The following is a 16216-nucleotide window of genomic DNA, read 5'->3' as shown; positions in this document are numbered from 1 at the left end:
AAATCAACCCCTGAATTGTTCTCTAGTTTCCTATCTGGATGTGATCTCTATTCACATGGTCTCCATAATAGATTTTGTAGGTTATTTGTAGTAAAATACATATAATATAAAATTTACCATCATAACCATTTTTAAGTGTAGAATTCAGTGACATTAGGTACATTTATATTGATTTATATTATTATTCTGCACCCATCACTGCCATCCATCTCCAGAACTTTTTTTTTCCCCCTAGTACTAGGGATCAAAGCCAGGGGCACTCTACCACTGAGCCACATACCCAGACTCTTTTTTTTTTTTTTTTTTTGAGACAGGATATCAGTATATTGCCTGGGCTGGCTTGAATTTGTAATACTCCTGCTTCAGCCTCTGGAGTAGCTGTGGTTGCAGGTGTGCCCCGCTTGCCCAACTTCCAGAACTTTTTTCATCTTGTAAAACTGAAATTTTTTATCTATCAAACACTAACTCCCCTACCCTTTGCCCTTGGCATAACCATTCTGCTTTCTGTGTCTATGAATCTGACTTCTCTAGGCACCTCACATGAGTGAAATTATATTGTATTTGCCTTTTTGTAACTGGTTTAGTTCACTTGACATAATATCTTCGGGGTACTTCCATGTTGTAGCATGTGTTAGAATTTCCTTCCTTTTTATGGTTGAATTTATTTATATGCGATGCTGAGAATCGAACCCAGTGCCTCACATATGCTAGGCAAGAGATCTACCACTGAGCCGCAACCCCGGCCCTAAAAATATTCCTTGGTATATTCAATCACATTTTCAGTCCTAATAATTTTTTATAGGCTTTTGCACATTTTGAGATCACATCTCCTGTGCCAGAGTCATAGTTGATTTTTTTTTTTTTTTTAAAGAAAGAGGGAGAGAGGCAGAGAGAGGGAGAAAGGCAGAGAGAGGGAGAGAGGCAGAGAGAGAGAGAGAGAGAGAGAGAATTTTAATATTTATTTTTTAGTTTTTTTGGCGGATACAACATCTTTGTTTTGTATGTGGTGCTGAGGATCAAACCCGGGCCGCACGCATGCCAGGCGAGCACGCTACCGCTTGAGCCACATCCCCAGCCCCATAGTTGATTTTTTTAGGTGTTTCCCCAACCAGTCCTCAAGATTACATTAAGAACTAGATCTGATTTGTCTCTTGATCTGCAGCACATCTGTCTCTGAGAATGGTTTGACCTGAAGAGATCCTTTGTTTATTAATTTCAGTGTTCCTACAAATGAAACCCTGAGCTTTTTTTTTTTTTAAAGAAAGAGTGAGAGAGAGTGAGAAAGAGGGAGAGAGAGAGAATTTTAATATTCATTTTTTAGTATTTGTCGGACACAACATCTTTGTATGTGGTGCTGAGGATCAAACCCGGGCTGCACGCATGCCAGGCGAGCGCGCTACCGCTTGAGCCACATCCCCAGCCCCAACCCTGAGCTTTTTCAATTGTGTTCATAAACATTCTTAATTCCTTCTTACTATTCTACATTACCCTATTTAGTGTAGAACAGCTCTTCGTTTTGCTTCACATGGAGAAGTCTGTAATGTGAATTAAAGTAACTCTTCTTAAATTGAATCAGGGGACTTTGGGTGGAATCTGTTCTTTCCCTCTGGTCACTGAGATCATAAGCTTGTGACAGCTAGTCAGTACCATTTCCATTTACAACAAAGGTCATGCTGTGGTGGAGGGTAAAAGATTGTGAAATAAGCCTGTTTCTGGGACTTCTTCCTCTGAAAGAGTTATTGGGAAGGCAAGGGAGACACATATTTTGTGTTGCATTGGTCCATATGTCCTCCCTCACACTTTGTTCTGAGCCAGTTGCTGTGCCCCCGATTTACCTCCTGGGAACTTAGAGGACCCATATTATATCAAAACAGGAGTAGCTGTCTACTCACCATCTCTACTTAAAGTGGTAGAAAGAACTAGGGGTTTGGAGTCAGACACCCCCAGTTTTAAATTCTAATCTAATTAGTTATATACACTTGAGCAAGTTTCTTTACCTCTCTAATCTCTACCAGCTTTTCCTATTAACCCTTTAAACAGTCTTTTAATTAAAAAAATCCTTGACCCACTTTCTCCTTTTTCTACTAACTTATTTCCTGTCATTCACAGCTAAACATAGAGAAAGTTCTTGTCTTAGCCAGGCATGGCAGCACATACCTGTAATCCCAATGATTTGGGAGGATTGTCCATTTGAGGCCTTCCTGGAACTAAGAGACCTTGTCTCAAAATGAAAAAAATGAAAAAGGGCTAGGGAAGGTAGCTCAGTGGGGGAGAGTCTGTGGGTTCAATCCCCAGGGCTGGGAAAGAAAAAAATTAAAAAGTTTCTGTCCCTGTTTGATCACCTTTCATTCATCTGTAGCCCATTCTAATGTGGCTTTGTTCATACCCTGCTTCTGAAAGAGCTTTTATTCGGGTCACTAATGACTGTGCCACTAATCCTGGTGGACTTCTCAGTTAACAGTATAGTTGACTCAACTATCTATTCCCTTCTTAAGAATCTTTCCCCCTTGGCTTTGGTAACTTTATTCTGTCTTGGTTTTCTTTACCTCTGATATTTCTCATTTTCCTTTGCCAATTTTTCCTTCACTTCAATATTCCTGTGAGCTCAAACCTGAACCATCTTCTTTTTTTTTAATTTGTTCTTTCTCATTATACATGACAGTAAAATGTATTTTAATGTATTATACATACCTGGAGTATAACTTTCCATTCTTGTGGTTGGACATGATGTGGAGTTACACTGGTTGTGTATTCTATGAACATAGGAAAGTTATGTCCAATTCATTCTACTGTCTTTCCTGTTCCCATCCCCCCATCCCTTCCCTTCATTCCCCTTTGTCTAAGCCAGTGAACTTCTGTTCTTCCCACCTCACTTATTGTGAGATAGCATCTGCATATCAGAGAAAACATTCAACCTTTGGTTTTGGGGGACTGGATTATTTCACTTAACATGATAGTCTGAGCCATCTTCTTTACCATTTGCCTAGGTATTTCCCTTTTCTCTTTCCATGGTTGTCACATTACTATTCAGCTATTTGGCATCTCAGTTTTCATTGCCACCTAATTAGCCTAAGCTATCACCTTGGCACAGGTGCCATCAATCTGTTGCCTTTAAAGAATTGTAGTAGTCTCTTAGCTGGTCTCTCTGAATTCATGTTGATTTTATCTCTAACCCGGTCTTCCAGGAAGTCAGATTGATAGGTTAAAAATTTGAGTCTAATCATGTTGTAACCCTTTAATGTTTATAACTTGTTCTTATTTTATATGGTTTATATTTATTTTTTTAAATGTCAATCTCCCCAAACTGTCAGTTCCATGAAAACTGACTCCAGGTCTATGTTTTTCCAGCATTATATTCCAAGAACCTAGTCCTGTGGCTGTTACTTAGTTGGTATCCATTATATTTTAATGAAAGAAAGAAGGAGTTTGGGCATCTTATTCAGGGTTACCAAGATAGTGACAGGTGATTGAAATTAGGTCTGTCTAATTCTGCTGCACTACATATACCCCTGAGCACTGAAGGATCAGACAGACTTTTGAGTTAAACTAAAGTTTAATCCTTCAGTCCCTCCTTGTACTTGCCCAACTTGACATCAGTGCCTTCTGATCCGAATTTATCCTATGTCGTTTTTTTGACAATGGGATTGCCGGTCTGGCTTGACAGGCATAACTGATAACTTTGTTAAAATGGTTGGAAGGATTTTACCCTGTGTTCCTGTTGCCATGTTGGCCCCTTGTGGAGTAACTCTGGGAACCAGTGTCCTAACAGACATTTCTCTGTAGTTCCCTTCTACTGTCAGTGCCTTATCCAAGTTCCCTTTGCTCTTGCATTTTTTTTGTCCCAGTATTCCAGAGGTAGAACTCTGGCATGAACTGAGGGAAAACTCTTCCTCACAACTCCAGTCCACCTCCTCGGTTGGGATGTACCTAATTCTTTTACTCCCAGAGGCCATGGGCCAGAGTTAGTTGGCCCTCTTCCTTTGCTACACATGATTTACAGGGACTCAGTGCTAGGACTGGACCCAGACACTTTGGTCTGTCCTATTTCTGCTCAGTTCATGTATGTAGGAATTCTAAGCCAGAATATATTCCAGAAAAGGCTTTTCTTTAACCTTCTTTTGACTCCATGTATCATTTGTTCATTTCTTTATTCAGGAAGCAAGTAAACACACAAATGCATGCAGACATTTTGTGGAGCACCTCTTATATTCTGATACCAGGACAGATTTTTCCTGAGAAAGTCCCACCTTCTATTCTTAGTTGATGCTAGTGTGCTTTTCCTGAAGAATAAATCAGCTATCACGAAGTGCCCACAAGGCCCTGGAGAGGGTCGAAAGCCCTTTCAACTTTGGAGAAATGGATTTCAGAGGTGCCCTGCAATGTTAACATTACAAGAGTTTAGCTTTTGAGAGTTGCATAGATTGTAGACTCCACAGGTCTTTGCCCTGCTCTCTGATTCTAGCTAGGCTTTCAATTGCCTTTTGCATTTTCTTGTTTTGGCAGTACAGGGGATAGAACCCAGGGTCTTGTACATGCTAGGCAAATAATCTGCCACAGAGCTATATCCCCAATTTACCTTTTGTACTCTTGATGAACAGATCAGATAACTGGCTTTCGGGGAGCAGAGTAGCTGGTCTTTCTGCTGCATTCAGCAAATGTCAGTGAATGCCTTGACATTAAAATAGTGGTGGATCTAGGGCAGGAGTCAGAGGATCTGGATTCTGGTCCTATTTTATTTCCTTTTTTTTGCGGGGGGGGGGTATCAGATATTGAACTCAGGAGGCCTTAACCACTGAGCCAAATCCCCGGCCTATTTTTTTATATTTCATTTTTTATTTTGAGACAGGGTCTCACTAAGCTGCTCAGGGTCTTGCTAAATTACTTAATAGCTGGCTTTGAATGTGGCATACTCCTGCCTCAGCCTCTGTTCCTATCTTGTTTCTTTCCTTTTCTGGTCTTTGTTTTTCCCAGTGATAGGGTGGCTCTGGTGTTTTTTAATAATAAGTGAACTCACCTGGAGCCATCTAAGATTTTTCAAATAGGTAAAAGCAAGAAGTTCTGTATTCATGGAGTTTTGAGACAGTGTGGTTGGCATCTCTCTCTCCCGACCTTGAGGACTCTTAAAATCAGGCTGCAATTTTTGTTTAGAATGGTAAGGCAGACTTTTTTCAAGAGGGGCCATGACAATAGATATAGAGACCACTGCAATGTCTGGGGATATAACTCAGTGGAAGAGTGCTTGCCTAGCATGCACAAGATCCTGTGTTCAATCCCCAGCAATAAGGGGAACAAAACCAAAAAAAGGACCACTGCAATGGAGTCTTGCAACAGGGAGAGAGATTGGGCAGTAGTTCTGATGGTTAAGAGGGGCCATTCCTCAGAGGGCAACTTAGGAGGAAAGCTCTCTGCTAGGTTGAGTGAATGTTATAGCAGGTACAGCTGTGTCCTCTCTAGAGATTCAGATGTCATTTTCCCTTACTCCCTGTCCAGTACCCATGGTGCCCTCTTCCTCTGCTGTGATCTCTCACCCAGTTTTGAATTACGGAAAACTTTGGCTTTTTTAGAGACAGTTGCTTGGAACAAAACAAAACAAAAAAAAACACCAGCAATCACAAATTAAGAAAATGCAAAAGACTAAGTACAGTCAGTCAACCTCCCAGGTACAGAAAAATTGTAATAATAAATGCAGGAGGCTTTTAAAGAAATTCATTATACAGTTTTTCAAGATGAAAAAGTTCTGGAGATGCATAGCAATGTGAATATGCTCAATTGTACATTTATAAATGGTTAAAGGAATGGAGGTGTAGCCCAGCGGTAGAGCTTGCCTAACATGAGCACGATCTTGGATAAAAAGTCACAATCTCAGTACCAAAACATCACCAGTGTAAACATTCTGACATTGTTCCTTCTGGTTTTTTTTTTTTGTACAGCTTTGGCCTCATCTTTATGTATGGTACAAGTCATGCTATGTGTCCAATTTTATGCCCTGCTTTTAGCACTCAATGCTGTATCTCATTTGATTACTTGGGGATTTTACTTTTGGTTTGTTTTTGCAGCACTGAGGAACAAGCCCAGGGCCTCATTTAATGTTAATTCTTAAGGGGCAGTTGACAATTAGTACCTTGACTGTGTACCATAATTTATTTAGGCATTCTTCTATTATTGGTTGATTGGTCATTTATAGTTATTTCCATTTCTTTGCTTATTCTCTCTCTTTTTTTAATCTGAAGTTGTGGATATATATTGTGATATAAAACATAAAATTCACTATTTTAACTATGTTAAGTGTACATATTTAACTATGTTAAGTTAGGGTATAACATTCACAGTGTTGTGTTCTCATCATCACTGCCTACCTCAAATTTTTCATCACCCTAAACAAACTCTGCTCATTCAGTATTAACTCCCCTTTACCTCCTGCAGCCAGTCCTTGGTTACCTCTAATCTATTTTCTGTCCCTGTGAATCTGTCTACTGTAGATAATTTCATGTGGGGAAATCATAATATTTGTCTTGTCATTAGGCATCTGGCTTCTTTCACTTAGCATAATGTTTTCAAGGTTCATTGGTGTCTGGTGTGTATCAGAACTTCATTCCTTTTTATTACTGAATAATATTCCATAGTATGAATATACTGTATTATACCCATTCATCTGTTGAACAAGGGTTTGTTCAACTTTTGGGCTATTATGAATGCCACTATGAGCATTATTAGCATTTTATTCACTGTTCAGTTCTTGTTTTCATTTCTTTTGGGAAACCTAGGTATGGAATTGTGAGGTCATTTGATAATCCTGTTTAATCTCTGTTTTTCAGTGTGCTGGGGATTGAATCCAGAGCCTTGCACATGTTAGGCAAGCACCCTCCCACTGAGCTATACTCCCAATTTATCTAACTTTTGAGGAAATGCCAAACCCTTTGCCTCTTTAATTATGACTAATGCTTAAATGAATATCTGTATGTGTGAAGATTTTTTACATTTTCATTTATTTTTTTTAATTCCTTAAAGTGAAAGTAGTAGATTCAAGGGTGCAGCAGTTTGAGACACGCTGCCAAATGTGATTCAAAAGAATTGAATCTCCTTTGCTGTTGCTGCAATTTTCTGAGAATGTTCTTGTCACCAAATCAACAGTACCCCCACTATTTCATTATTTATGTTATGGGGATTGAACCCAGGGGTGATCTACCATTGAGCTACATCCCCAGCCCTTTTTTTTTTTCCCTTAATATTTATTTTTTAGTTTTAGGTGGACATAGTATCTTTATTTTATTTTTATGTGGTGTTGAGAATCGAACCCAGTGCCTTGGGCACACGCTACCACTTGAGCCACATCCCCAGCTCCCCTTTTTGTTTCGAGACAGGTCTCACTAAGTTTCCCACATTGGCTTTTGAACTCATGATTCTTCTGTGGCAGGCTTCTGAGTCACTGAGATTACAGGCATGTGCCATCATGTCTGACTCACCATTTTATTAGTGGTGTGGAGAGACTGAACTCAGAATCTTGCTAAATTTACCAATCTGGCCTCAACCTTAAGATCCTCCTGCCTCTGCTTCATAAATAACTAGGATTACACACACATTACACCACAGTGCCTAGCTTCACTATTTGAAATGTTAGAAAATGTCTATCTCTCATAGACTCGTATAGCCACACAATGACTTACCTGACATAGCTCCTGATTATCAGCTCCTCCTTCCTCCTTTTTCCCTTGTCCTTGGTGCTGACCCTGGGCAGCCTTTGGGTCCTGTTACATCTAACTTTTCAACCTTTCTCTGGTTTATCCCTTTCTCCCCATTCATCCAGCAACGATGAGCTTCACTTGGCTTAAAAGATGTCCTTTAATTCCCCTGACACTTTGCCTTGTCTCCAGAAGACCTCAGGTCTCTGTGATGCCCCCATTTCAGTGGATTCTCACAGTTTTTCCTGTCCTTCCCTCCTGCTCTCCTCCTCCAGTTTTACAGTGAGTCAGGCATGCCTACCAAACACCTTTCGGACAGCGTGTGTGCTGTGTGTGGGCAGCAGATCTTTGTGGACGTCAGTGAAGAGGGCATCATCGAGAACACATATAGGCTGTCCTGCAATCATGTGTATCCTGCCTTAAGCTCCTGGACCACATCCCTCTTGAGACCGCCCTCCATTCAGGGAGGGAAAGTGGGTGGTTGTGTCCCTGAGCATGCCGTACAGACCTTTGAGTGCTGGAGAGCCACAAGAGGCTTGAAACTGCAACCATCCTCCTCCTGTCCCACAGACTGCAGCCTGTCTTAGTGCATGCAGTGGTTATAGACTGCCTAGGTCAAAGAGAGCCTGAGGCTGCACTAGTGAGGCTGAGCTCACTGAACCAAGATTGGATGTCCAGGGGTGGAGGATCCTCTAATAGGATCCTTCAGTTTAGAATCAGATTTATTCTGAGTAACACTAGTAATATTTACCAAAGGTGTTTATTCAGCTCTCATTTTCTGCCTATGTTGGGAGATCCACAGCTTATCTCCATTTTGCCCCTTAATAACCCTGTAAGATCTGACGAGGGACGTGCCCAGAATTACATGGCTGATAAGAAACGAAGCCAGGCTTTGAATCTTTCACCAGAGCTGGTACAAGGCACCTTGCAGACTAGCAGGGGGCTGAAGTGCTATCCTGGTTTCCCACCATTTCCCTTGACCTGCGGTGTTCAGATTCCATGAGTTCTGCATCCGTGGCTGGTGCATTGTTGGAAAGAAGCAGACGTGTCCCTACTGCAAAGAGAAGGTAGACCTGAAGAGAATGTTCAGCAACCCGTATCCTTTGTTTGGGTCCTTGTGGGAAGTGGGTGGTGGGAAAAAAGTACTGGCCAACATGACTCTGTGTCTGGATCTCTCCCTCCTGCCTTCAGCCTGGAACATGTTCAGCATTCAGTTTGGCTTCTCTTCTAGGGAAATTAGGGGTATGACATGAGGCAGGATTAACTGCTCACCTTCCCATTATAAACTGATAGTAATAGCTGCTGTCATTCACTATTTCCTTTGTGGCTCGTGCTGTGTTAAGTACTTCTCTTGCATTGGTTCATTTGGTTCCTTCGCAACTTTATGACCTGAGTTCCCCTTTTTCTGCTGCATGGTTCCCGGTCCCTTCCTCTCTATACACTAGCTCAGGTACACAGGGAACATTATGTTCCTAGTGTACTCATTATAGTCCCAGTACAGGAGATTCTGGCCTCTTCCTTTCAGGTTTCCTGCTTGGTTCTTCCAGGGCCCCGCTCAGGAACAAGCATAATTCCACAGCCAAGCTGAGGCTTGAGACTTCCCTTATTTCGCAGAGACCTGGGCCAAGCTAATCTCTCCAGTGTTTTTAGAGGGATCCCTCCACAGTTTCATGAGCTTCTCTGTGCTTTCCTCAGAGCTGGCCTTCCCAGGCCCCCTCTCCAGACCCCCTGCCCAGCATTTAGATGTAAAAACAAAAGAAAGGAAACCCATTTCCTGGCCTTATCAGAGTTTGGTTCTTAGTACCCTGGATGGCTCCTCCTTAGAGTCTCTGCCAAGGGTGATTCCCTCGTGACTAGCCTCTGTCCCTGTTCCCTTCTCATTCTGACCCTGGACTCAACCCCTTCCTCAACTGAGACAATCTTCAATTTTGGACATTAGAAGAATATTCAGGTTACCCTATCCCACTCTTTGCAGCTATTGTCACCAACACATGTATAGAGTATCTAAAAATGCCAGGCCGTGTGTTCTCACACTGGCAATTCTATCTTAGAGTGTTGCCTGGAGCCCCCCCGCCCCCTGCATGTTGGTCATGGAGGGCCATTTCACCCTTTTACTTCTCTGATGTCTGTCCTGTCTGCCCCACAGTCTCCTCTTTCTCCCCTATTCTGTGGGTTTAGATGACTTCACTCCAATATGGAGAGCTACAGGGAGGATGGGCAGTTTGCAGAGCAGCTGGAAGGTGTGGTAGACCCAGGAAAGGCTGGGGACTCCTTCCTCCCATATGAGATGAACTCGTAGCTCTTGGATGTATGCATCTGATCCTTAACCCATTGACAGCTGGGAGAGGCCTCATGTCATGTATGGACAACTGCTGGATTGGCTTCGATACTTGGTAGCCTGGCAGCCTGTCATCATTGGCCTGGTGCAAGGCATCAACTACATCCTGGGCCTGGAATAGTCAGGAACACAGCAGTGGAGAAACCACCCCACCCACCATGGACCTCAGGGCACTCTCCTCCCTGCCCATGAAGACCTCCTGGGTGGGAAAGACTCAAAGGGGCGCTTGGGCCACTCAGGACCCCTCCGGCTGTGTCCGGGCCGGGGAGGGAAATGATGGAGAGCCAGCCTGTGGGGCTGTCAGCAGTGGGGGGCTTTTTAAAAGAAAATTATTTTGATGAATATATTTAAAAAAACTTTTTTATTGTGGAGCGTAGGAGTTGAACGCCCCACCCCTTCGAGCCTCACCTTGCTTGAGTAACATGGGAGCACAGCCATGATGCTTTTGGTTTAAAGGAGTCTTCTCATCTCTGGCTGAGAGCGCTGGTGGGTTCTCAGGTAGCAGAGAGCCTCAACCCACCTACTCCCTTTCCCTTGCATCCCCTCTGCAGGGGTCAGCCTGGTCCACTCAGTGTGGAATGGTTAAAGAGCTTCAGTTGTTGCCACAGATGAACACTGAGGGTCCAAGTGTCTTCCCTTCTGCCCTATCTGATGCAGGATGGATGTTGTATTGACTCTCTCTCCCCCTGACTAGAAGCTAAAGGCGGGGTGAGGCAAGTGGAACCTCTTCAGTGACTCTTCCAACAGCCCTGGGGTCTCAGAATTCATTGACAGTGTGTTTGGGGACAACTAGAATAATCAACAGCATGAAAAACCTGCCCCTGAGCATGACTGTAGTGAGGCAGGAAAAGAGGCCATCTATATATAGTTAGGCCACGGAAGCCCAGAAGTGGTGACATGCTCCAAAAGCCACTCTGCCACATCACTTCCTTCCTGAAAGCCTGAGGGAGAATGAGTATGTGTTTGTATATGTGAGTGTGTGTATGTGTGCGTGCGCAGCAGAAGGGTATCCTATGTCAACTTCCCCCAATCGTCAAAGACAAACTTCCTTGAAGCTAACAGGGGATTCCTAGCCCAGGGAATATCCCTGTGTAAATTCTGTCACTCGTGGGCCTGACAGTGGGAATGGTGGATGGGTGGGAAGAAGGATAAGGCCTAGGTGAGTTGTAAAATGGGGCTTCCATCCCCCCCTTTTCCTGAAGAAATCGGGAGGGCAATCCCGGGCTGACAGTGCTGGTTTCCTAGGGCAGAGGGGCTGTCGGGGCTGCCCCTTCAAGAAACAAGCAGGATCTTGTCACTCCCGTCTGAATAAAGCTCTGTGAGCTGGGTTGGAAAGCTGAATATCCATCTGGCTTTTCTTCTTCCTACTTCTTTCCCTGGGGTCCCTGGGGGTGTCTTCACTCTACTGCTCTCATCTGAGAGCTGGGGCCTGAGGGCGGTTGGTGCTGCTTTTTTTGCTGTTCCCCTTCCAACATCCCTGGAGTGGTAGAATACTAGGCTTCTGACTGGTGACATTAGAAGCCTTGGGGCGTCATTGGGCCCCCTTTCAGTCTGAGATGGCTCTCCATCCTCACTACCTGAGGTCAGTACCTATCAGCACCCACCCTTCTCCTGCCACTCTCACCCAGTGGTGGCTTTCACCACAGGTAGCATGACCTCACTGGTCATGCTACCTGTGGGCGCACCATCAGAGGGGAACGAGGACTGTTTGAAGTTCTCAGAGATCACTCTTTCACTTTTATCCCATGGAAAACTTGTGAGAAGCCAAGGCCAAAGTTTGTTTTTATTCTTAGTCCTGAGTCCCATGACTGCCCCAGTGGCCTGCCTCTGGTCTTGGTGACATACCAATGTAGAGTTTCTGGCTCCTTTCTCTGCCAGGTGGTCTTCCCTCTGGACCTAATTCCTAGAGATACAGTGAGGTGTTTCCCAGAAGCCTAACAGCAGAAGGTAGAGGGAGGAACTGAGAGGAGCAGAAATGTGAACTAGACATCTAGAGGAAAAAAAAGAGGATGTGACTTTTGACATAATAAATTAGGAATATGAGTCTGATTTTTTTTATGTTCCTGATGCATCAGTCCAGTCCATCTCCCCAGCCTCCCTGGCTATTATCACCAGCTGTCACTGTCCTGATCAGAAATCACAAACCTCAGACAGAGCTGTTGCACACACTTGATACTTGCATATATTGTAGGATGGATCTGATATGCCTTGCACAACACTGAGAGTAAATACTGCTTTAGATTTTGCCTAACCTTGGTCCTTGCCCTGCCACAACCCCAGCTCCCTTTATTCCATCAGAATCATATTTATGTAGCTCTCCAAGCTGCTAGAGCCTGTGTTGGACCACTGTTTCACCAGGAAGTGCCTTCCCCTCCTCCTAGGGCCAGCTTTCAGCTTATGTTAAGCTTGACTGTGAGATTTTCTGCAGAGGAAAGTACTCTTGGTGTACTTCCTGTGACGTGGCACATGGGGGTAGACACAGCTGAACTGGGCTTTGCAGCCGTGGAAGGAGCTTCTAAAAAGGAGGACTCTTCAGGACTTCTTGGGAGCCAGGTAGGGGGTATTTACACTACTAGTGACCCTCAACTGTAGCTCTGGCCAAAGGTACTAGGACAAGGGAAGTGAGAGGGTTTGTGGGTGTGATAGAGGGTATTGAGTGATGTAGCTGGTTGGAGGTGAGGGAGCCTGAGAAAGACCAGGATGGTGATAAGATGGGAACCTCAAATTGGAACACCGATCATTTTAAGCCTAAAATGATTGGTGTTCCAATTTGGGGTTCCCAGTGCCTAGAAATGTTGTCCCCTTGATTATCAGTATGAATATAAAAGAGGAAGCAGAGGCCTGCTCAACGGGAAACAAAGACATGGCTCTGAAGGATGGAGGGGAACACCAAAGTCCTGACTCTTGTCTGGGTCAAAATCGATCTATGAGAGAATCATCTGGTTCACACGTAGGTGACCTGAGCAACGAGATGAATATAAGACAACAGTTTGCTATTTGGAGAACAGGGGCCCAAGAGTTAATTGGATCATTTCTGGGCCCTGGAGCATTGGCGTAAGAAGGTGCAGTACCTGCCCCTCTTAGTGGCTTAGTGCCTGCTTTGAATCCCTGGTTAGAACAAAAGTGAAAGTGAAACGGGTGTTGGGCAGTACTTTCCCAGAAGGAGTTCACTGCATCCTGCCCTTCTCAGAACCACTCCTGACAGTGGAGAGAGCATCACCTTCCTTTGTGACTAGGTAAGTCCCTGGTCCCTCTTGGGGCTTGTTTCTACATCCCTAATGCAGGGGTAAGATTGGACTAGATAGCCATCACATTAATGTTAAAAAGAGTTGGATGGGTCAGATTGTCACTAGTGATACCCAGCTTGTATCTGCATGACAGAGCTCCAGCCTGGGAGTCACTGGGACAGATGGACAGAGTAATATCAGTGGCCTGGCAGCACAATGAATATTTCAGACCCAAAGACCAGCTGTGGAGTTTATAAATCCTCATGTATGACTGGGATCTAGAAAGACTACTGAGAAAATGTGGTTGTCACCCACATTTTCCCATTCCTAACCTTTCCCCAGAGAGGAAGAAGTCACAGATATATAGAACCTGAGCTTGCCAGCTCCTCATGTACATCACGACCATGGGACAGAACTGTATACCAGGTGGGACTTGGGACTATGCATGGAGGGGAATTGGGTGGGGATTGTGAACAGAATGGAGCAGTGCTACCATGTACACCCCAGGCGAATTCCACCCAAGTCAAGAGTGCTATTACTGGTGTGTGTGTGTGTGTGTGTGTGTGTGTTGCTGGGGATTGAACCCAGGGCCTTGCAAGGCAAGCACTCTACCAACTGAGCTATATCCTCACCCCATGAGTGTTGTTACTCTGAAGTTTCTATCTAGATACTGTGGCTCTGGCTCCATTCGAGGGCTTCTTTGTGTTTCATTCAAAGGCCTAAAGGGTGGGAGCCGAGGAGTCTGCCCCTTGGATTCCCTGAATCTGGGTCACAGTCTTTACCCAGGCAACAATTCCATGTCTGGTCAAGACAGGAGCTGACTCTGTGACTGTCCTCTCCTTAGACTCCAGTTCTTTGTGGGTACTGCTTCTGTATCTCCACATCGTCACTCTTTTGGCTGGAGCCACACCTGTTCCTCAGATTATCACAGCTGCCACTGCCTCAGCTGGGATCTCCAAGGACCCTAGCCCCTCTTGGTCTCCAACACTTCCACCAGCTAAGCGGTGCCCAGCATTGGAGGTGACCTGGCCAGAAGTGGAAGTGCCACTGAGTAAGGAGCAATTATGTTAGGATCCCAGGACACAGTGGCCAGAGGGTGGAAATTGTCCACGGGGTTGGATTGACTCCAAAGTTAACTTTTCACCTGCTGTGTATCACTAGCCAGGCCAGCTTGTCAGAGTGCTCACCATTCTGACCCCCAACCGGGCATCATGGTGTGGGCTCAAAGCCCAGTTCCCAAGACGACCCCTTTCAAAGGGGACAGAGATAATTCAGACTCAGAATTATTGTAGGACCTCAAGGGCCTTGCTTGTAAATGTACTCTAAGGTGCAGCCCCTCTGCTCAGAGCCTGCCTTCCCTCTGGCCATCTCAGAAGAGCATCAGCCTGCTAGCACTGAGCACTTGGCCTAGGCGCCTAGAATCTCAGAGCCTGGGCACTGGAAAAAGGTCATCCTGAAGAAGCAGCTCAGAAGTGGAATATGTGATCTAGGACCCTTCCCCACATAACCATGCATAGGCCTAGATAACTGTACTTCCCCTTTATAGGCTTCCCTGCCTTGGTGGGGTGCACAGCAGCCTTTCAAGTTCCTGATTTATGTGTCCATGAGGAACTGGCAGGGTGGGGAGAAGAGAGAGCCTGCTCTGCAGAAGGGCTAACAGCCACTTGTATCCCCAGATGGAACGCTGACCTTGTCCTGTACTGCCTGCAGCCGCTTCCCCGACTTCAACATCCTATACTGGTTGGGCAATGGTTCCTTCATTGAGCACCTCCCAGGCCGGCTGAGAGAGGGCAGCACCAGGTGACAGGGTGGTGAGGCCAGCGGGAGGGAGGGCTCCCGCTGCAGCTCTCACACACAGCTTTTTCTTCCCGTGTTCTAGTCGAGAGCCTGGAATTAAAAGCACTCGACTGTGGAGATCCTTGGTGCTAGAGGAATTGAGCCCTGCCCTGCGAAACACCATCTTCTCCTGTGTGTTTATGGACCCTGGGCAGGTTGCCCAGCATCATATCATCCTGGCACAGCTCTGGGTGAGGAACCCAAGGGAGGCCTCCAGGGACAGGTCGAGCTCCACTTCTGTATGGGGAAGAAAGGAAGGAAGGGCCTGTCAGAGAAGCCTTCAAGTTAATGCCCCCATTTTCCCTAAGGTCAGCCTGAGGCAGAAACAAAAAGGACTTGAGGACTTGGGCAGGGGAGGCATGGCCTGGAGGAAAATGACCAGATGTCCTTCCATTACTTAACCCTGATCCTTGTCTGCCTTTACTTCTCCAGGCTGGGCTGAGGGTCCTGCCTGGCTCTCAAGAAGCCCTGCCTTCCAGCCAGAGCCCAGGTCCCCAGCTGCCCACATCAGCAGGGTCAAGAGTGAGCACAGGGCCAAGAATAGCACCACCGTGAGCAGAGCCTGGACACTTTCCACCTGGAGGGCGAAGTCTTGGCTGCAGGCTGTGGGCGAGCAAACGGCTCCTCTTCTCAGATTCAAATGTCCTTCCCACCCACCTAGAAAATCCCAGTGACCTCCCCTTAAGGCTCCCTCCTCCAGCTTGCCCTTCTCTTCACCTGTCTCATTAGCTTTTCTGTGTCCTACTCGTCACACATATCTCCTGCTCAGCAAGACCTGTCCAGCACCTTAGCCCAAGACTCACATGTCCTGCCTGAGCACCCTTCCTTGTTTCTAAGATGGCTCCCACTCATGTGCCTTTGTGCCCTTGGTCCTGTCTTCCTTGCCATTCCAACAGGTGACCCTGGAAGCCTGGTTGAAATGCCACCTCTTCAGTGATGGCCAAACACAGCTCTGGCCACATGTGGCATTGATTTCATGTTGCCTACATGTATATATTATTTTTCATCTTAATGAACTATCCCAGGGAAGGGGACAGTGGCTGCTTCTGATCCCCAGTCATCCCCAGCAGGACTCACAAAAAGTCCTCATAAAGGATTATTCAATGAAGGCATCTTGACATCTGCTTAGTCATTTA

At 45.3% G+C, this 16216-nt stretch overlaps 2 protein-coding genes across 7 annotated transcripts in view; both read left to right on the top strand.

The window, feature by feature from the left end:
• Rnf121 (ring finger protein 121) overlaps positions 1-11358 on the top strand; it is a 60725-nt gene extending 49367 nt beyond the window's left edge. For both annotated transcript variants that reach the window (XM_076846723.2, XM_076846724.2), the window contains 3 exons: positions 7955-8088; positions 8674-8775; positions 10018-11358. In XM_076846723.2, coding sequence (XP_076702838.2) covers positions 7955-8088; positions 8674-8775; positions 10018-10138 — 357 coding nt within the window. In that variant the 3' untranslated portion in view covers positions 10139-11358. The remainder of the gene's footprint in view (positions 1-7954; positions 8089-8673; positions 8776-10017) is intronic.
• A 10-nt stretch (positions 11359-11368) lies between these two features.
• Il18bp (interleukin 18 binding protein) lies at positions 11369-16192 on the top strand. Of its 5 annotated transcripts, none has more exons than XM_076846727.2 (6): positions 11369-12570; positions 13208-13253; positions 13587-13670; positions 14089-14295; positions 14921-15044; positions 15124-15600. In XM_076846727.2, the coding sequence occupies exons 3-6, from the start codon at positions 13634-13636 to the stop codon at positions 15479-15481; spliced, it is 726 nt and encodes a 241-aa protein (XP_076702842.2). In that variant the 5' UTR covers positions 11369-12570; positions 13208-13253; positions 13587-13633; the 3' UTR covers positions 15482-15600. The 5 variants fall into 5 exon arrangements, with proteins under 5 accessions (XP_076702842.2, XP_076702841.2, XP_076702844.2 ...); XM_076846726.2 differs by having other exon boundaries at positions 12972-13253; XM_076846729.2 differs by lacking the exon at positions 11369-12570 and having other exon boundaries at positions 12813-13253; positions 15124-15271; positions 15513-16192.
• Positions 16193-16216: the final 24 nt, after the last annotated feature.

Source organism: Callospermophilus lateralis, chromosome 2, assembly GCF_048772815.1.
Source record: "Callospermophilus lateralis isolate mCalLat2 chromosome 2, mCalLat2.hap1, whole genome shotgun sequence".
In the NCBI taxonomy this organism is placed as follows: domain Eukaryota; kingdom Metazoa; phylum Chordata; class Mammalia; order Rodentia; family Sciuridae; genus Callospermophilus; species Callospermophilus lateralis.
Note: the sequence above shows the minus strand (reverse complement) of the source record. Positions and strands in the feature narration are given on the sequence as shown.